Here is a 22,115-nt window from a genome sequence, read left to right on the forward strand (position 1 = left end):
TGAAGTTTTCTTTAAAAGTTTTCTACAAGATTTCTGCATAAAATTCACTATAAATCCCATTTCCATATCTAATTTTATAATCTCAAATTGTTTCTAAAGCGAGGACATTTCCACAAAAATTATCTAAAATATTTCCAGACTTTCTTTTCTAAAAAATATTTGAAAATATTAATTAAAAATCTGGAAAATTTTTTGATAAAGACAAAATGTTTTTATATGTTAAAAAATATAATTTGAATTTTGATAAAGCTTGCAGAATTTCGTAAGATAAACACTTGCTAAAGACACGAACAAAACAAGTTTTTATTGACAAAAATTCCGGAAATTGAATCAAAAATTAAATAGAAAATAGAGTTTAGAAGCTTTTTGCAAAGTTTTTTTTCATACATTTTTCGGAAATTCAATCTTAAAAACTCGTTTTTTTTTTTGTATTATATGGCAGATATGCAAAAGTCTATAGATTTCGGAAGTTCTTTAAAGACGTTATTGTAGCTTTTCTTAAGAAAAATTGATCAAGAGGTTTCCTATACACCTCCCCAAAATCCATTCGAAGTTTATAAAATTAGATGTTGTGTTAAGTTTCCTTAAAAAAATCATCACAGATCCGTTTTTAATCCTAAATTAAATAATTTTATTATTTTTGAACAGCTCTTAAGATTCATAAAAAAAACATTTTAATCCAGTAAAAATGCGTTTTTTACTGGCTATTATTATTACGGTAATAAGAGGAAGTGGGACACCTTTAAAATAGTTTTTTTTCTCTTATTTTTCAATGGAACTGAGCCTTATCTTAATGTAATTTAACTTCACATTTATTGTTATTATATGGCTCAATTACAATTAAAAATAAAAAGAGATAGCAAAGCATCCCAGCTTCGCGGAATGCTTGAACTCATGAGAAAGAGTTATCCGTGTATTCTTTTTTGCTGGTTTTCTGGGTTACGAAAAGTTTTACTAACTGATTAAATTGATTGATAAATTTAAAAAAAAAAACAGCCTGAAATAAGAAATTGCTTAAGAAACGTAGGTTTTACATTATCTTAGCACGAGTAACAAGCATACGAACAAATAAAAAAGTATATCCGAGAAATGTAAATCATTTACGGTTATACTATCGACTCATTACGGATTGATTCGACTTGGAAATTTCAACATCTTTCAAAAAATCCAACTTTAAGCAAATCGTTCGAAAAATATGCCTTCCAAATTGGTTAAACTTTGACCTTCGAAAATTCGATATCGAAATGGTTTTCGAACATAGGTGACCAATGAAGAAATATTCGCCTAGACTACGGACTACCTCTAAAATATATTCAGAAATGAAAGAATTCGTAGGAGTCTCTTCGTAATAAACCAAAAAACATGGTTTTGAAAAGAGGGGGTGGGGGCAAAAAAAATCTGTCCTAGATAATGTTTAATTATAGGGAGGGGGTCGTAAAGACCGAAACTCTATATCCCTTACTGTTTGGCTTCCAGCTGTGTCATAAGTTGGAAGAAAAGTGGATTACAACTGCTCTCTCTTTAAGTTCGAGTGGTAAAAGGGGAAAAACTTTACTTCAAAGGTCCCCCTATTCAAAGATATAACATTATTTTTATTTTATAAATTCCTTGTTCGAATTCTAAGGAACTTACGACATTGAAGAAGCACTATTGAAGAGGCTATTTATAGAAAAAAAAATGAGCCGCTATCTTTTTTATCTTGGAACATATAGAATTTTGAATTTTTCGATTTGTGACTTTTTGCCCCAGTCTCCCCTATCCTCTACCTGGTTAAATTTTTTAACATTCATATTAATCTTCATTATAAATATGACTTTAATGGCCTTTACACACTACAGGAATTTATGTCCATATTAAAGTAAATTACCTATGCTTATGTAGGAAAAACTCTTCAATATGGACATACATTTCTCTAATGTGTAGAGGCCATAAAGCCCATAAATTTCGATTTCTAATTAATACGTGGTATTTTTATAATGGAGAAAAAATATTCCAAGAATAATATTTTTAATTTTGAGGATATTTCAGTATACTTGGTGTCGAAATATGTCAGGTAAGACTGGGGCAAAATTTGTCAAAACGAAAATTTCAATATACACTATTTTCTTAAATAAAAGGGGCTGACACTTGAAATTTTTATTATGGATAGCCTTCATGAATCTTCTTAAACTTATAAAGTTTCAAGGAATTCGAGGAAGGATTATGTAAAATAAAAAATAATGAAATTCTTAGCCCTATTTTTGGAATATTTGGCTTACAGAAAATATCAATACTGATTAGCTCAATTTAAGCACATTTCTCGTTAAGATAGCGAAAAATTATCTTCCACAAAGTTGTAGAGGAATAAATTTCCTATAAAAATATGTGTAGGGGAGACTGGGGTAGAATTAGCCGCGCATGGTATTAGACAGTGGATTGTTATAGCCTGCCTTAGAGGGAATATTGACGAAATCACTACTTATTCGAAGTAAACACATCCCTTCCTATTCATTGAAATATTTTTTAGCCTGGTAACAAACATTTTTTGTGCAAATTATACGCAATAAAAAATTTCAATTTGCTGGTTAATTCTGCCCCGGTCTCCCCTATTTCATATTTTTTAACGTTTGCGATAGTAAAATGTCACAAATTATCTGAAGACTGACAAAATTTGCCCCAGCAATTTGAGAATCTCCACAAAATTGACTTTAGGAAATGTGATTTTCGAATCATTTTCTAAAAGTCAATTTTGTGGAGATTCTCAAAATTGCTGGGGCAAATTTTGTCAGTCTTCAGATAATTTGTGACATTTTACTATCGCAAACGTTAAAAAATATGAAATAGGGGAGACCGGGGCAGAATTAACCAGCAAATGAAATTTTTTATTGCGTATAATTTGCACAAAAAATATTTTTTAGCCTGGTAACAAACATTTTTTGTGCAAATTATACGCAATAAAAAATTTCATTTGCTGGTTAATTCTGCCCCGGTCTCCCCTATTTCATATTTTTAACGTTTGCGATAGTAAAATGTCACAAATTATCTGAAGACTGACAAAATTTGCCCCAGCAATTTTGAGAATCTCCACAAAATTGACTTTTAGAAAATGATTCGAAAATCACATTTCTTTCAACATTGCAGTAGACTATTTCCTCTATGTCGAAAGAAATGTGATTTTCGAATCATATTCTAAAAGTCAATTTTGAGAATCTCCACAAAATTGACTTTTAGAAAATGATTCGAAAATCACATTTCTTTCGACATAGAGGAAATAGTCTACTGCAATGTTGTAGAGCAGTAAATAAGCTATGAAACGTTTAAGTTTTCTCAGAGTTCGTAAAAGAATTAAAAATGCATTTTAACAAGTTTTGCCATAGTCTCCAATAAATATAACAAAGCGATAGCTTTATGATGCAAGTGTTTGAGTTTGGAATTCCCTTTTGGTTTAGGTCACCAGGAATTTTCCTTTCATTAAGCATCTTCGAATCACATCTAATGAACTTCACTGCACTGAGAATAAGATGATAAGAAAAAATTATAATGCATATCTAAAGATATTGATTGAGATAAATTTGTCTCATAAACTCAGAGCAAAATCAGTATTCACTTGATTCAATTGAACAGTACAGAATGATAATCTATATTTTGTGTCATATTTGGCATAGAACCAAAATAAGGAGTAAGATTTGCTTTTTTTTTACTTTTTACAAAATATGTTATATTTGGCTTATATTTATCAAAATTTTGTCTGCGAATAAATAGGAACACAGGCGATGATTGTGTTATACGCATTCTTTTAAAACAACGTATAAGAATTTATCCAGTTTCAGTTCTGTATAATACTGACAACAATATCTCTATCATCGTCATTGTCGTAATCAATAGTTCTTCAATGAATGCAATCACTGACCCGAAAATTAGTTGTGACCATTCGTATTCAAATATAAAGAAGCTTATTCGTCTCACGAGAAATCCATGTTAGATCATTCGATAAATTCTGGTTGTTGTGCTACTTCCTTTGGCGATGACACGTGAAAAAAAAGGAGGAAATGTAGGATTTTTACGTGATTTGTGCAATTTTCCCTATTTCTCGATTCAACAGTTCAGCAAATGGAAAAAACCATCAGGAAATACAGTCACACAATTGAATGCGTCTTCACATCAATTTCGCTCCACATTCATATAACGTCCTCCTTCAATGGCTTTGACATGAATTTCAGTAAAAAAAAAATATATAATATCAATATTACCTGTATTTCACTCTCACGCGACATTCATTCTTGTTATGTATCATGGGAAGAAAATGGGATTGAAAATTAATTTAATGAATGTTTCATGTGTGTAAGACGGTATAATGGTGAAAGAAGGAATATGTAAGACACGAATACCGCCCCTCCTCCTTGTTCTTGACTTTACAAAAAGCCCATGAGATGTGTATTATGTTGGAGATAAGAGAATTTTAAATACACGGAGAATATCCTCTAAAATCGCATAAATTGTTCATTTTTGTTCCTTGAAGAACGCATTATTGAATTAAGGACTTATCACAGCACTTTATTCTACTCCCAATACATTTTCGGTGTTCTTTTTTTTTGTAGTCATCCAGCACGTCCTTTCTCCTCACAATGCCGTCGCATTAGTACCGAATTCAGGAATAAGGGATTGCACAACTGTTAGATTTTCATGGTTTTGCCCTCCCATCCCAAATCAACTTACAGAAACATTGCCCTCAAACTTTGCACTTCAAAGTGTTCAAGATACCAAAAAAAAAGGGGGATGAGGAAGGGAAAAAAGAACAAAGTCTCAATGATATTGATCTTCTATTAAAATTCACAATAAAGCTCACCTGTATTCTAGCTTCGTTCAGTTTTGTTGTTCTCGCTAATTCTTCCCTGCAGTAGATGTCGGGATAGTGGGACTTGGCAAAAGCTGCTTCAAGTTCAGCCAGTTGCTCCTGAAATTGGGAGACAGTGCGGTTTGGAGTTGATCTAATTGAATTCCGTCTACGGCTGTTACCTGTGTAAAAGTCGTCCGATGCCGTCTCCTCGCCGGCGTCGGACACGAGGCCGTGGTCGGTGTGTGTCCGGCATGCTGAGGCAACGATGACACTCCACTTCCTGGTGATGATACACTGCCGGAAACCGATGAGAGTCCAGAATTTGGTTCAGGTTTTAATTTCTTAAATGCACCTTCAGCTGCAAATAATCACATTTATAATTCGCTTAATTTCAGAAGGTACAGATTGGAAAGACAGTTATTGGCATTTCAATTACAATTACGGTCACTTCATTTCAAAAATCAATAATTCAGGATACCAAAAAGCGATGTCATATATACAATTGATATTTTGGAAATGAATATCACAATCTATTGACACTCATAGCTTGAGGTTTTTGCAGTAAAGACTTATAAACTTGTAGTGGCTGAGATTATTCAGAAGCTTACTAGAAAGAATACAGTAGAGCCCCGCTATAGGCCATATTTGGTTCCAGATTTGACACTTGGGTCGCACTATAGTCCATGTCATCCTAACTTAAAATCAGTGTTTTGAAATCAACGGTCGATAAATTGTGGACTATAGAGCGATGGCCTATAGCGGGGCTCTACTGTACATACAAATTCTATTGTAAGCTGAATTTTGAGGACAAAAATCGCATTGAACTTATTGATACAACAGTTAAAGTAGCGGAAGGCTCTAAGGCCTTGAAAACACTCTGGTTTCGAACACTTTATATTTTTCCTATGTTCCTTTAAAATAAATCTGGCAAAAGAAACATGAGCAACAAAAAATATAATTTTGTCAGTAAAATTTGAATTTGGTCAGTAAAACAATGAATTTGTACAGCAAAGAAATAAAATTGGTCAATAAAAATCCTAAATATTTACAGAAATGCGTAAAGATAAAGGAAAAATGTTAGGCAATATCATTGTCTTTGGATCTAAATAGTCCCGTAAAGACTTAGTTTTCTTTATTGTATCCTTTATGGCGCTGCGATCGCTTTTTCTTCAGGCACATTTTTTTATCCCTTCCCTTAAACGATATTTCCGAATGCAAATTAAAGTGAGTTACTTCGGCAAACGAAGTGTCAGTGGGCTGGCGTCCGCTGAAGGAAAATGTGCCTGCAGAAAAAGCGATCACAGCGCCATAAAGGATACAATAAAGAAAACTGAGTCTTTACGGGACTATTTAGATCCAAAGACAATAGCAATATAAAGCCTCTTTTTCCCTATTTTCAAAAATAGCACAAAAATTTCAATAAACGTAGTTTTAAAATAAGTTCGAATCAAATTTAATTTTTGCTGATCAAATTTAAAGAATTTTGAGATTAATTTAAACTTGTGATATTTGAATTTTAATATGCGTACTATTTTTCCTGATCAAGAAAATTAAGCAAAACCATTTTACATCAGTGTATAGTATAGCACTTTTGGTAAGTAAGAAATTCAAATTGGTTAATCAAAATTAAAATGGTTCACTTCTCCTTAATTGTCCCTTTGCCAAAAATATTTTACTTCTTATCAATTATCATTTTTACTGACCAATTAAGGCCGTTAGCTGAGTCACTATCAGTTAATAAAGTAGAAATAAAACATCCACTGAAGACAGGCGGACTATAGATTAGAGTCAGTACTTTTCGCCACCATTAAGCTTTAGGGGCCTCGTAAGGTGTGGTATTTTTGTCAGACTAAAATGAATTTTTGTATAAAGATACTTTGAAGCAATATCTGTTTATATATTTAGAATACGCCTTGAGAATTTTAGAGAATCTTATTGAAAAATATGCATTTTTCCCAATTATTCTTGTTTCAGTACTTTTCGCCACCTTTTCTAAAACGAATTTCAATTAATTAAGAGACGTAATAACGTATTAGGATAGAACAGAACATATTATGAGTGTTGAAATGCTACTATTCTTAAATGCCTTAAATTAGTTGCTTTATATTAGGTGGCGAAAAAGTGCTTACATGGCGAAAAGGGCTGACTCTACCCTACTTTCCAAAAATAAATACGAAGAGAAACTGTTTTTGATTATTAAGCTTTAGTTACAATTTTAGTTGGTGATTGTAGAAGTCCCTAACAACATAAAGTTTATAATGTAGTAGTGTAGTCATTTATTAACCTTAAGATCCATGAAAGGTAGATTGTCGCAGTTCAATGAATAGAACAATATATTTAAAAAAATGTCTTGAATTGCAGTAATCTTAGAAATAAAAAAAATATAGTGAAAATTAGTATATAAAGAGCACCAGAAGAGACAAGTTCAGTCTTTCCTTGAATAAAGAAATATTTGGAAATATTTAATTGTGAAATTTGAATAAAGAAACTAAGGTCTAAAAGTGCAAGAAATTAAATACAGTCTTCAAGTAATTATAGATAAATGGTAGCTGAGAAGTGGCTGTATAATAATAAAATTAAAAAAAGAATACAAGAACAAACCACTAATCGGACGCTCCAAGCTGTATGATAATTTTCATTTAATCACATCTAATCACATCGTCTGCAGGTAATTCAATTATTAAATAATATATAAAAGCATGAATAATACGATCAACCATCGGTATGTAATTTAAAATTGCAATGAAAACCTAAAAAATTTAATGTTAAGATTTCATGTTGATGTGCGCATTGAAGATTGTTTTAGTTTTTGATTAAAATCATTTTCCATATCCAAGAGGTATAAATGTTCTTGTACTTTCTCATGTCATATCAACTTTACGATTTCTGCTTACTGCTAATGGCTCTGGCAAATGTTTTAGATTGGACACTTAATGGGTCAAGGCACTCAATGGGTCAAATGGTAGAATACTCGCTCTATAATGTGAGTGTCCCGAGTTCTAATCCAGTTTAGGTTGCCAAGACTATTTCTGGCATTAAAGAAGTTCGGTTCGAATTGCATGCAATGAGTTTCTCTGCATTTGATTCTACGAGGCATAGGACTTACAATCCAATCCCTGGTATAATAAAATCTTGCTTGCGAAATGGCTTGGTTCCTTTGTGGACCATTGTGTCATCATTATTATCATTATTACACGATTTATATAAATTCCTATAGGGGAAACCTTTGCAACTTCGTACAAGATTTTTTACTGAATTTTACACAAGTCGAAACAATTACAATACTAGGGGAAACTGGGGCACCACCAAACACGGGGTACCACCAAACACTAATTTTTATATCTAAACGGCAAAAAACAAACGATCAGTAAAAAGTTCTAAATGGGCAGTAAAAAATTAAAAATGAGCAGTAAAATATCTAATTATGGACAGTAAAAAACTTAAATCTTTACAAAAATGGACCTAATTTATATATTTAATATTTAAAATAGTTCCATATAAAGTGTAAAGCCCTTTATTTTCCCTTTGCCAAGATTTTGACGAAAATTTCACTGTTTCAAAGTTTTTTGTTACTGATAAATTTTAACTTTTTACTGCTCATTTATTCAATGCCTATCTAAACTACTTGGACTATCTCGACCATTCCTTTAGTGGACAAGCATCCCTATAGTTCCTATAAATGCCTATCGGTCTTATCCTCTGATATCCAATATCCGATTAAAAAATCGCAGTGTTTGGTGGTACCCCGTGTTTGGTGGTGCCCCAGTTTCCCCTATGTTAAAAATATCTCTTATTTATTTGTTAGATTCGTAATTTCACCTCGCAAAATTCATGGAAGTCCTTGGATTTTCTTCTAGAGGTATATGAAAATTTAGTGGCAATTTTCACAAAATTGCCCAAGTTTGCTCAGCTACGTACTAAATTTGTCCACCTACGTACACCTTATTTTCACCGTAAACACAACAACTTGATACAAAAATTTTCACATCAGTATTTAGAAGGAACATTCATCTACTTGCTTTAATTGTTTGGAGGAAGTATCATGCAGAAGTACCTTATTGCAGGGTAGTCAACCTTACACATAAATTGTTACACAAGATTCTTGTAATTCTTTTTTCAAAATTTGGTTTATATTGAAATTTTCAACAGATTGCGCTGCAAAATAGATGATTTACACTTTAATTATAATCTATCTGTTAATGAATTTGGATTATTTTTTCTCAAATTTTTTTTCTCAATTTAGTGGAATTATAATCTAATCAAAAAATTTAATGCTCTATGCCTGTTTGTAGTCTGATGAAATCGCTCTAAAATCTTGTAAAGCCTTATTAGTCTATGTAAAAAAGTAACAAGATGCTTGGCTACACCAGTTGCAAGACGAATTTTACAAGATTTTTTACAAGATTTTTTTCAAAATATTTGTACCTAGAACCCAGAGTATCCAAAACGGTTAAAAATGGAATGTTGGTTTTGATTTCATGAATTTTTCTGATCTAAAAGATGTGGTGGAGCCATATGAATTTGGAACCAATTTAAACAGATTCAGAAATTGCCCAAAAATAGTTGAACAATAAATTTAAATTCACTCGATAAAATTGATAGTGTCTAATTATCTCTCAGTTTAAAAATTATTGCAAAAGCATAAAATAAATCAGAGTTAAAACTATATTATTTTTGTCATTATGGAATCAGATTAATGGAATTAACATCTATTTGAAATAAAAAGCGCTAACATTTGCACAGAAATTCTAATTGTGACTAACCCCCTGGAAAAAGGTACTTGTTGGCACTTGCACTGGGACATGGAATTTAACACTACACCGTCAATTGCACTTCAATAAATCGATTCGCCACAGGAAGTGGCTTAGGTGAAGATTAAAGGCTCTTTTCATTTTTATGCGCCTGTCCCAAAAAATCACCCTATACAGATGGTGAAAGCTGAGATGGTAAAAATGATAATTTGAGGGATGTAAAATATATCACAGGGAAATTAGGCGTTTCTCATGGTGTATAAATTTTATCTCGTATTATGATTTTGATGTATCAAAGGCACAGAAAAAGCAGATGCAATTGAAAAAGATATGAAAAAGACTGGTGCACAAGTGTAGAGATTTTTTGAGAAAATAATTTATTCATGAGCATAATGAATAACGAATGCTGTGGGATTATCTTAAAGTCATTTGTATATAAGAGCTGCTCATCGTCGGATGTAAAATTGTAATATCATAATATAATTATGATTTATATGAGAAGGTGCTAATGAAATCAATTTATTCTAGAACCGTTTTGGTAATTTGGGCCCAAAATTCCATTTTCATGAAATGCATCCACATTCCCGTAATTTTGCGGTTATTTGTGGTAAATTTGCATTATGATGTGTTTGTCGCAATTATTACTCATGTTGTGCGGTAGTTTTACACATGTAACTTTTTTTTATATTAACTATAATTTTCATTTTAAAGACCTGTGAAAACTGAACATCTATAATTTGTATATTTAAATAATGTCAGAGTCAACATGTCTCAATAATCACTTTTATGATTTATTCACTGAAGACTCTTCAATTGAAACCCATCATTTGAGAACACTCCATAAATGTACTCTTTCCATTTGTCACTCTGGATGTCCAACACTCATCTACCCTCTTGTTATGCCTTCTAATTCACGTACTGTTTATCCCTTAATTCTTCACTAATTCTACACTAACCATATGCCTATAAAATTCCATCCTGCGTGCTCTCTTTACTATGCTTTCTAAATGGTTATTTGATGGATCGCAACAAAGTGCTGCTCATAAACTCTTGTCGACACCTTTTGATTGTATTCCTGACACACAACAAGGGTGCCCTATTTCTTCCCTTCTACATCCCATTCCACCCTCGGGATGGTAAACCATATACATATTTTATTACAATGTTTGAAAAATCATTCCCTCATCATTGCCAAATATACAAGTTTCACCAGGGAGAGTGACAGTAAGTGATCATAGAAATTTATCAAGACTTTCTGATTATGTTGCTGTTTTTAATAAATGATAATAAAAAGAAGTGAATCATTAATGATAATTTACATTTAACTGTATTTATTATAATCCTTTCTGAGACGCAGAGTTCGAAAAGATTTCAAGTAATACCTGACCATGACATTACACAAATTAGGCAATTTCGAGTAATTTATAACAACGCAATCGATATACGAATTTGCTGTTCGAAAGTAGAAGTACATTTTGTTGCTGTTTTCTCGCATCGAAAAAATTTATGGATAGTTTGTGTACAAATATGCACAAGAAATGTTTAGCACCGATTATACATAAAAATGTTCTTTAAAACAATTTAATATTAAGAATTCAAATATGTTGACCGTTAGAACGAGTTTTTAATAAAGTTATACCGCGCTCCTTAATATTTTTTTCACTTTACAATAAAATCATCCACTATTTCAAAATGTGAATAATCTGGCTCTTATTTTTTTTAGTGTACTGTTCTAATGAGTTTATAATTTCACCTAATATAAAATTGAAAGTAAAATGTCAATCAGTGATCCTTGTGAATCTTGAACCAAAAGGATGCTTTTCATCAAAACACTGAGATGTAAATGATCTTTCTTACTATCAGTTAAGTGATGAGAAAGTTTCCTTAATCCGATGGTTTTTATGAGATCAACCATTAAGCATATAAGGGAAGACTTTCAAGCTTCACATATACACTCTGGGGCTTCGAATACTTCATATTTTTGAAGTATTCATGAAAACCACTCATGAAAACCATTCATAAGTGTTGGAATTAAAGAAAACTTACGAAGAGCCAGGTGGTAAAGTCGCCCCAAGTGGGCAATGCCAACCGCCTCTATGGTAGATCTTATTAGGGTAAGTGTGCCAAATTCCGGCCAGCTTGCAATTTCGGCCACCTTTTTTCTTCCTCGAATTTCCATAAACTTTTAGATTTTACGTACTCTAGAGATTATACAATGCAAAAGAATAACAAAAAATGTAGCTATGACAAACGAGATGACGTGAAAAAGATATTGGAAGAATTCCCGAAGGGCAAGGAACTATGAGAATGAAGGTGGCCGAAATAGGGCACCAAAGCTATGTCTATATTTTTATTCATTTTAAAATATATTAAGAATGATTTTAGAGTAAATAAAGACGATAAACTCTTTACAAGGTTCCAAGCAACACTCTTACAAAAGAAGAATAAAAAAAATCAATTTGTATTTAAATTTCAAAATATTACATTTCAAACTTGAGACTTAGCCTAATATTTTTGAAACATTTTGTTGATGAAAAGTTTTGAAAATCAACTATATGTAGCAAATCAGATCAATTGACAATTTAAGGAGAAATATCCTGCCAATTTTTAAATTACTTTGGAAGATAAGGTAGGTAATTAAAGTAGGATTCGTCTGATTAAGAAAAATACTCCTATGTCTGATTGAGAAGAATTTGGTTGTCCTAAACCACCATCTTTGGCATTTTTTGTGTATACCAATTAGAACACTAATATTCCATTTTTCTATAAACTGTACGTACATTTTCGTTCTTATTGTTCAAATTAATAATGAAATATTAGGTTTAATTGTAATCATGTAACGTGAAGATCGCATAATCCAAAATTGACCAGTGATAAGCTCAGATAAGCTTATGGTAGCGGAGATTCTCTTCAGGCTACCTCGAAATGCATGCAAATCGGGGTGCTTGAAACTCGGAATGCGTGAAAAGAAGAAGAAGAGGTGCGTGTAAAGAAGAGGTTTGAGTGTCAAAACGTGTAGATCCAAAATTTGGGCCCGATCTGACGAGATCGGATTTCACCTCGAACCACAAAATTTGAGATTGTAAAGAATATTAACTAATACAGTAGACTCTCTCAAATTCGGGCATATGGAACCGAAATGTCAGCTGAATTAGACAGAAATTCGGGCGACAAACTTTTTGAAATGCAACGATTTTTTATTCATGTGCATATAGATATTGAGTTTACACACTCATATATAACGTAAATTGCATGAAAATCCTTTAATAATGCAAAATCACATCAAATCTCAAATCTAAGACAAACCATGCCAAATTTGAGCATAATAGATTCATTTGATAATCATAATCAAACTTGAAAAATGACAACAAACTTTTTTCAAATGTAACTGCTGCACGAATTAAAAAGTAGCCCGATCTTAAAAGAGCCGAATTTGCGAGAGTCTACTGTAACTAGAAGTTCAATAAATGATATCTTTGCGGAACCTCGCATAGCTTGCGATTGCTCGATCATCTTCCAAGTTTCGTGTACCGAGTTCAGAGAGTCGTATTTTTCGCAATTCCATATTTCTGGAATGCTTTGCCAAGTTTGCCAAGGGAGCGAAAGAGGGGTCTTGTCTTGAATCATACGGCAATGCCTCGTCCTGATTTACTGTGTAAGGCCATTTATTGATCAGAGGACAGTTTTTCCTAATTATTATATTTTAAATAAATTGAATTGAATTGAATTGAGATGAATAATTATAATTTTCTTAAAAACTGGACGAGAAAATTGATTCTGTTCATTAAATATGTATAAAAAAAGTGATATTATTTGCACAATATACTTACAATCTCGTTATTTATTTTTTTTTTAAATTTGACTGAACACGATCCGACCTGCAAACCTTACGATCCGAGATGCTTCTCACAGTTAAATCTAATGCATGGAAACTATTAAATCGTTTGCCTGAAAAATTTTATCGCATTGTTTTTTTTTTTTAACTCCCATCCCTATTCCCTAGGTCGTTGGCAAAATTTTGCCATGTATGACCGCCAATTAACTTGAAAACATGCATCTATCCCTTTAAATTGAAACGCTATGTGATTTCAAAAATGTCACGATTTTTTTAAGAGGTACAATATTTTTGGACGACATCACTGAGGAAATAATATCTCTCACACATAAACTAGAACACACAGTACGACAACTATTCAACAGATCAGCCCTTCCATGCACAAATCTCGGACAAATAAATAAAACATGATCAATATCTTCATACAAACCACAAGCTTCGCATAGTGCGTTGTCAACTATATTAAATCTAGCTAAGTGAGCTTTCAGTCTATAGTGATTGCTTATTATCCTACTAATATCACAGATAGTTTCTCTTTCCATCTTTGGTAAATCTTCAAACCACATCTTATTACTAATTTTTGGGAGGATGGAGAACGTCAATTTATCGCATTGTAAGAAACTCTAAAGAATGATTTTCTACTTAAAGCTGTTTTTATAGAATTAAAGTATATTAAAGTACCCTCCTCTTTATTGAAAAAATATATCAATGGAACATTGAAAATTTGACAACACTTTCATTTTGCCAAATCAAACTTTAAAATTGTATTGGTTAAGATAGAACGAAGTTTTAATTTTATAAACAACAAGAAATAATATGATTTATTTTTTTTAGAAAGTGCATCACCAGAATTTATAATGTTATTTTGAAAAAAATAACCCTGGAAAAGCTTTTAAAATCCGCATTAAAAATAAATTCTGTGAAGAATGAGTTCTTGAGAAAGTATTGCGAATTAAATTTATATGAAAAATCTTTTCTATACCTTTTTCTTGCTTAATAAATTATTCCAAAGTGACATATAGATTTAAATTTTAAGCCTATTTTGTAATGTTAAAGTATTTTGGGTTTAAGTACGCATAGAAATCATATAAAAAAATCACATTATTATAAGTTGTGTATGTTAGGGTAAGTGTGCAAAATTTCGGCATAGTTGCATGCAAACGTCAAAGTCTCAAGTTTGAAATGTAATATTTTAAATTCAAATTGAGTTCAAACAAAAAAAAACTGGTTTTTGATGGGAAAGACGGGGAGTGGGGAAGGAAAAACACATCTGGAGATAATGTTCACTTATGAGGGGGAGGGTCACCGAAGACTGGAAGTTGATATCTCTTATCGTATGTGCTATAGGTCGGTGACATATTGAAAATAAAGTGGATTATATGACTGCTTTCTCATTGAGTTCGTGCAGTAAAATAAGAGCTTCCCCTCTTAGCCACATACAGGGGAGACCGGCGTAAAATTAACCACCAAATGAAATTTTTCATTGTGTATAATTTGTACAAAAAATGTTTGTATGAGGCTGATAAATATTTGAATGAATAGGAAGGGATGTATGTATATATTTAGTATAAAGAGAGGTTTCCTCAATATTCCCTCATAGGCAATCTATAAGATACCACAATACTATTACATGGCTAATTCTGCCCCGGTCTGCCCTACCGAAGAACGAGTAACTTCTTGTGTGCAGAATTTTAGGAAATATTTATTAAGTTACAATTGAATCCGCTAAGAAGTAATCTTGCCTAGCAATGGAGATCAGTTTTGAACTATAGAATGAGTTTCAGCTTTTTAAATTTGAATTTTATTGATAGTAAACAAATGCCAATTAATATGTAAAAATCGTGTTATATATTTTTAAGAACCTATACGAAAGTGAAAAAGACCATTTTTTTTTAAACATTTGAGGAGTGTCGAAAAGTCATGCTAAATAAACGAAAAATCGATCCCTATTGTTGTTTTCACATGATAATTATTATTTACTCTTCAATTAATTTATTGTCATTGATGCGATAGTATTTCACGGACAGGGTACTGTAATTGAGACTAGAATAAATTTTCAATGAAGTGAATGAGATCTCGATGAACCCTCTTGAAAAATGTTGTACCACCACCCTCTGCATAAGTTCTTCCAGACTTAAAAGAATTCCTCGGTTGGAATATCAATGAATCTTTTTCTTCTCTGAAGAATATTATAAGTGTATTATTGGGTGAAATTTTGGAAAAACACGTGAGGGATAAAACCAGGCGATCCAGTACACTTAATCCATGCGATTATTGCTAACAAATGAGGATGACTTCTGACACCATCCAAACCGTCTACCCTCTCAATAGGATGCACAATCTCCAGAGAATGAGTGGACTGTGCAGAAAAATCAGTAGGGTTGCACATCAAACCCTCCCTTGATGCTATTATCCATAGAACTTCAACAATTGTCATAGAATTTCAATTGAAATCTTACAAATGATTTCCCATCAGAGTCCTATTTAGTGAAACTTGATCAACATTGCATCTGTCGCCAGAGAGAGATTGAGCAGCAGGAGAATAACCCACTCTCCCCATAGAATCCTTGTGGTCCTTATCGTGCCGTCGGTGGCTAATTTGTCAATCATTATTTATGGTATTTACGGTTAGTTAGTGTGCATTTGTGTCTCAAGCCTCTTGCAAATGTGACTCTCAAACAGACGAAAGACAATTTCATATGGCATTCACATGAGCATACAAATTGCTTGATATCACACAACCCCTTCTCCCCAATATTGCGTTTCAGGTGAGACCAACAAGAACCATCCCCATAAGCCCCAATACTGTGGCCAGAATTTATGATTATGAGCTCCGTCGCATCGTTGGCATTAAGTTATGAGAGAAAAGGTGATGATGGGTACCTGTTTCGTGATTCATACCCCAAAAAGGATAATGTATGCAAATGATTTCTAAATGTCCGACAAATTACTTCCAAGCTCCATCCAATGTTTGACGGTGTTGGTGAGAAGCCAAGGTAGAGGCTAATATTTCATTAACCCAATTACAAATGCAAATGTTTATTTCTAATTATAAAAGTGTATCGCAAAGGTCGTGTACCACAAATTTTCCGGCACAAAATGGGAAGTGCGTCCGCCCACCAGATCGCTTAAACGCCACATTAATTCCTGAAATAATAATGCAAATATCTTCACTTTGAACCTTTTGCCGGTGAATGATGTGATTTTTCCACTGGTTGAAAAAAGAAATTAGGGAGAATTAAATATTTTTGCATATGTTATTGTGCAATTTTATGCATTGTTTATTCGTAAATCGTATATTTTCAAACCGTATAAACAAAATAATGTGCCTCTTATGGAGAGTTTGTTGTGTACAAATTTTCTGCTGCACAGAAAACCCTCAGAGCTCACATTTCTTGTAGATATTGTTGGAGTTTACGAATTGAACTAATCAACTTAAATCCAATATTCAAGTGAAGCCCACAGGACATAGGATTTTTCTCTGCACAGGAACAGTTGTAAAAAATGTTAAAGGTGTCTATCATAACTTCTCTTCCATCGTCATGCATTATTTGTTTTTCACGCAAAAAGCTCTGTAGGGAGTATATCAACTCTTTAAGGACGAAGATGAATCTAGACAATTTCAGAAAAAAACTTTGCTCCTGTTATTCACAATTAAAATAAATTAAGTCGAATTACACATTTTTTAATCCTTGACTTGATTATAAGAAAATCGAATCGGATCTATGTTAACAAAACTATGTTATTTGCGTTTCATTTTCGGGAATTAAAGTGTTTTAATTATTTTACGATTTTAACAGTCAGGATAAGTTCTAAATTTGGTTAGTACGGATGGTGGGATAATTTTGAGTATGTAAGAGTTTCGGAAATTAAAATTGTCTGCTAATTTTAATAAAGAAAATATACCATATAGGGTAAATGTCCTAATTCAAAATCATGTTCAGACGCTTTAACGTTGACAGAAGATTTAACACATTAACATTTTTCTGAAGAGAATTACATAAGTTTGCTCCTTGACTCTTCTAGAATGCCAGTGTTTAGTGAAAATTCTTTAGATATAATTTTAAAACTTCTTAAATACAAGAAAAATACGCGAGTGTAAAATGCTTCAATTGGAAACATATTAATCCAAATGGAGACAAGGGAAAGTTTCTAATTGGAGACAAACAGTGTAAGTGAAACCGAAAGGAGAAACCGAAACCTTGCTGAGTTGCTCTTGACTGTAGGATTTTTTCTTACTCTTGGTCTTTTCTCTTTTCCCATCTAAAACAAAAAGAAAATCTCTCCAAAAAAATTAATATTTCCGGTGTTTCCAATTGAAGCATTTGCAGACATTTCAGAAAAACACTTTTTCTTCATGAAATATGTAATTATTTCATTTGAAAACTTCACGTACCGTTAACAATAAAGATTAGCACTTAATTTAACAAAAATTAGCCAGAAATATTACATAAATGTTAAACGAAACGAATAAACAACAGTCACCTTATTGTGTTTTTTATTGGAAAACATGGTCGATCGATGAAAAATTCGATGGTGAAAAGGTACACTTTTAGTTTTTCTGAGAAATTTATAAATTAAAATTCGTGAATAAATATGAATGGATTTTTCCTTTATTTGGAGCAAGTGGTCTGCCTTTGAATGCGGTAGCCTTTGTATGTTTAAATTTTTCTCTTATTTCTCAAAGCAAAAATTCTATTTTGTGAACTATAGTTAATACTATTAACTATTTTCTTTTAACTTCGATTAACAAATTAGAATTTTAGCTTTGGGAAATAAAAGAAAAATTGAAGCATTCAAAAGCTGACGCATTCAAAGGCAGGCCACTTTCCCCTACTGACTACTGACTCAGCATATTTTCTGAAAGTTGCTTTTCAACGTATTAAAAGATTATATTTAATTTACGGTTTTTAAGCATAAGAAAGTATCAGAAAAGACTGAACGGAAAAAGAGCTTCAGAATCTGTAATATATATAGGATCTGAATCGATTCAATTTATATTCCTTCTATATGGGTATGGGATTCTTGGAAACTTTTTAACTCTTTAACGACGAGACACTTTTTACGGACCGGAAATCAACAATAAAAAATTAACCGATAAACAAAATCAATGAAATGTCTTATATTTGGTTTTGAAAAATCTAATTCGATGTATTTTTTTACCTCTATGAGCGATAGGGACAAAAATTCCCTAAAAGTTTAAGTAATTTTTCTGACTGTACCAATGAATAATAATTTTCAAACTAATGAAAAATATATGTATGAGAACTGTAGTTTCTTTTTCCAAAACAGTTTTGCTTAAAAAAAATGGAAATATAGAAAAATAATTAAAATAATTTTTCAATATGAGAATTTAAAAATTCGTCATTTTTAAATTTAAATATTTACTATATTGCAAATACCTGGAGACTTGCAAAAAGTTTCCTAGATTCATTCAACTTTTTACTTTTCAATTGCGTACAAACTTAAGAAAAAATAACTTTAGTTAGTCAGGAAAAGTATTTTCTTTATAGGACACCGGTGCTCCAATCGTCCTTAAAGGGTTAAGGGGTAACATGGATCACGCAGACTAAAAAAAACAAAAGACTTTCTTTAGATTATTTTCAGCACGATAAAAAATTATTTAATTCAATAATTAATTAAATAATTAATTAGAATTTTAAAAACTCAACCGCTGAAACTTGAGTTACGGAAGCTTCTTTTGAAAAGCATATAAACTCATCTACAACTTGAACAAAGAATTTTTGAAAAAAAATTAAATTCGGGTTCTTCGGAGAATCCTATAAAAAAATTATCATTTTCGGTAGATTTTACCTTACGTTTACTATTGTAAAATCAGGAAAATAGGGTAAAATAATTGCAAAATAAATAGGGAAATAAACAAATAAACATCCTTAGGGCACCTTTGAGAGTGGGGTACCTTTGAAATTAGGATTTTTCTTCTATTTTTAAGTGAAATTTTGTTAAATCATAATGTAATTTAATTTCTTAATCTGTTTGTGAAGCTAAATTATATCACGAAAAGCCTCAATTTATTTAAAAATAGGTGAAAAACCCCAATTTCAAAGGTGCCCCACTTTCAAAGGTACCCCACTTCCCCCTATCCTTCATTCAAGTACGCGTTTAACTCATCATTCTGTTAACAGGAAATATATAATTTTTGGACTTCTGGTAAATCTACTCTGAGTAATCGTGACTACCGCACAGTAAGTTTTATTAAGGGGTTACGTGGGTCACACAGACTAAAAAACAAAACATTTTCTGAAAATTTTTTCTGAATATTTCAAAAAATTATTTAATTCAAGCTCTTAGGCTTGCTGTTTTTTTTTTTAAAGTATTTCTGACCCACGTAACCCCTAAAAAAGGTCAGGAAATGTAAGCCCCACCAGCTAAATTTTTAAAATTATCATAAGAAGATTTTAGAAAATCTAATTTGAATGTTGTACTGAGTTACTAAGTTGAATGCTTAAGAGTTTGAAATAAATAGTTTTTCACTATATTGAAAAAAATATACTAAATGTTTTTTAGTTTTTGTGACCCACTATAAATGATTAAAAAAAAGGAATTTTTGGTTACCGGTGACCAACTGATCCCTAAAGGGTTAAATAAATGACAAAAAAATAGAGTATGGTATATTCAAACTATGCCAATTTCATTATAAACTACTAATTTGGAAAAAACTAAAAATACTTGTCAAATTATTCTTAAACTCGGTCTTTCGGTGCTAAAATTAACTATTTTTCAGGCAATACTTTGATCTAGGACATATAAATAAAATCTTATCTTTTCTATGATTGTTAAGAATATATTTAATTATGCATTACGAAATCTTCCATTTATTTTAGAATTTTCTATTCAAATTTCACAAGGCCATTGGTTAGCACAACAGAACTTTAAATTTAAATAAAATTTACTTTTTAATGTCACGTAATATCTCACAAAAGAACAAAATTCTCAACACGTATTGAGAATATTCAGATCTAAAAGACCCAACCTTCTGCAATCAGTCTGATTCGCATTTTATTGTTTTTAAAGAGTGAATAATATTACGGGGTTTTGTATTTTTTAAAGTCTTTATTAATATAAAGAAATATTATATTCACTATTTCATCATTACGATCAATTAAGTCCTTCGGTTTTAATAAACCAAATAGTGACAACTTGTGTACTATAAATATGTAATATTAACAATCCAATTGAACTATTAACATAAAAACCAAAATTTAATAAATATTATGTATAAAGTAATACTATTCAAAATAGATAAAAATTTAATTAATATGCAAATGGCCAACAATATAAATTTTTGTGGCGAACTGTATTAATTTAATGTGGAATATTTTGGGAAAATTACTTTTATCGTTAAACTATTTAAAAATATTTGATGTGCAAAATTAGTTCAAAGCTAATTTATTTATTTGTTTATAGATAATTTAATGTTTAAAATTGTAACAATTGTTTTTTTCTGATAATAAATATTAAAAGACGTAATTTTTGTGTTTCGGGCACATAAATTCAAAATTTTATTATAAAGTCGATAAAACTTAAAAACCTTAAAGTTTAAAAAATGGTATAGAGTATAGAATTATCTAAATGTATATCTTTCAAGTCTTCAGTTATTTCTTTTTTATCGAATACAATATAACTTGGGGAATGGTGGAGCTAATTTCACGTAAGTTCAATATCAAGCAATTTAAAAAAAAAAATAAAGAACTGGATGGAATGTTGCTGTAACTTGATTGACCCATTAATTTGTTTTAAAAAAATATATGATACGTTGTTTAAAAATAACCCTATATTGTGAAACGCTAATTTTATTAGTAATCCTTTTGTACATGTAAAAAGTATCTCTCTCTTTGAGTTCGAGCAGTAAAAATTTTCAGCTTATTGAAAACGCTCCAGGCTCCTCTGCTAAATTTTTAGGCTTTATAAGTAATTAATAATTATGAGCTTAATGATCTTTAAGAAAGCAAGAATTTTCCGAAAAAATCTGTTATTAAAAAGTTACAAGAATTTAGTAAAAAAAGAAAAACGGTTTTGCGAAAAGTATCTTTGGTATTCTTTAGATTAATTTTAGTATAAAGAAAACACATTTTCAATTGAAAAGTATACATAGAAAAGCGCCCTAACTTTGCAGAATGCTCGAACTTATGAGATAGAGGCCTTCGTGAATTTTCATATCGTACTATTTTTGAGTTCGGATCGGTTTACTAGCAGTTTAAATTGGTTCATACATTTTTCAGAAAACCATTCAAAAATTGAAAATTTAGCTAAGTACACAATTTTGTATACTAACCTTATATATTTTGCAGCAGCTTTAAATATTTTACAAATTTATTATTTGTGAAATATTTTTTAACGTCTTCAACATTTGCTCTAAAAAGAATTTGGCAGAAGGGGGATATAAATTTATAGTATATATAGTAACTAAGTATAAACTTTCTTTATAGTAATCCGTGCCTAGACCCTTTCTAAATTATATTTCGAAACAAACCAAAACTCATGGTTTCAGAAGCGAGAGAGTGCGAAAAAAATGAAAATAAATTGTTTTAGATAATATTAACTTATAGGGGGAGGGGGCCATCGAAGACCGGATGTCGGTATCTTTTACCGTTCGGTATTTAGAATCTCGTTAAGGTGAAGTGAAGCACCTTTGAATTGGCGCAACTTTGAAAATGGACTTTCTTCAACTATTTTTAAACGGACCTAGACT

General features: G+C 31.4%; 1 protein-coding gene across 1 annotated transcript in view; it reads right to left on the bottom strand.

Moving 5' to 3' along the window:
• LOC129799973 (homeobox protein unc-42) overlaps positions 1-22,115 on the bottom strand; it is a 41,175-nt gene that overhangs the window by 12,033 nt on the left and 7,027 nt on the right. Inside the window, exons 2-3 of the mRNA XM_055844302.1 lie at positions 4,996-5,174; positions 4,826-4,933 (exon numbers count right to left, since the gene is read on the bottom strand). Of these exons, the coding sequence (XP_055700277.1) occupies positions 4,826-4,933; positions 4,996-5,174 (287 nt within the window). The remainder of the gene's footprint in view (positions 1-4,825; positions 4,934-4,995; positions 5,175-22,115) is intronic.

This window comes from Phlebotomus papatasi, chromosome 1, assembly GCF_024763615.1.
Source record: "Phlebotomus papatasi isolate M1 chromosome 1, Ppap_2.1, whole genome shotgun sequence".
Taxonomy (NCBI): domain Eukaryota; kingdom Metazoa; phylum Arthropoda; class Insecta; order Diptera; family Psychodidae; genus Phlebotomus; species Phlebotomus papatasi.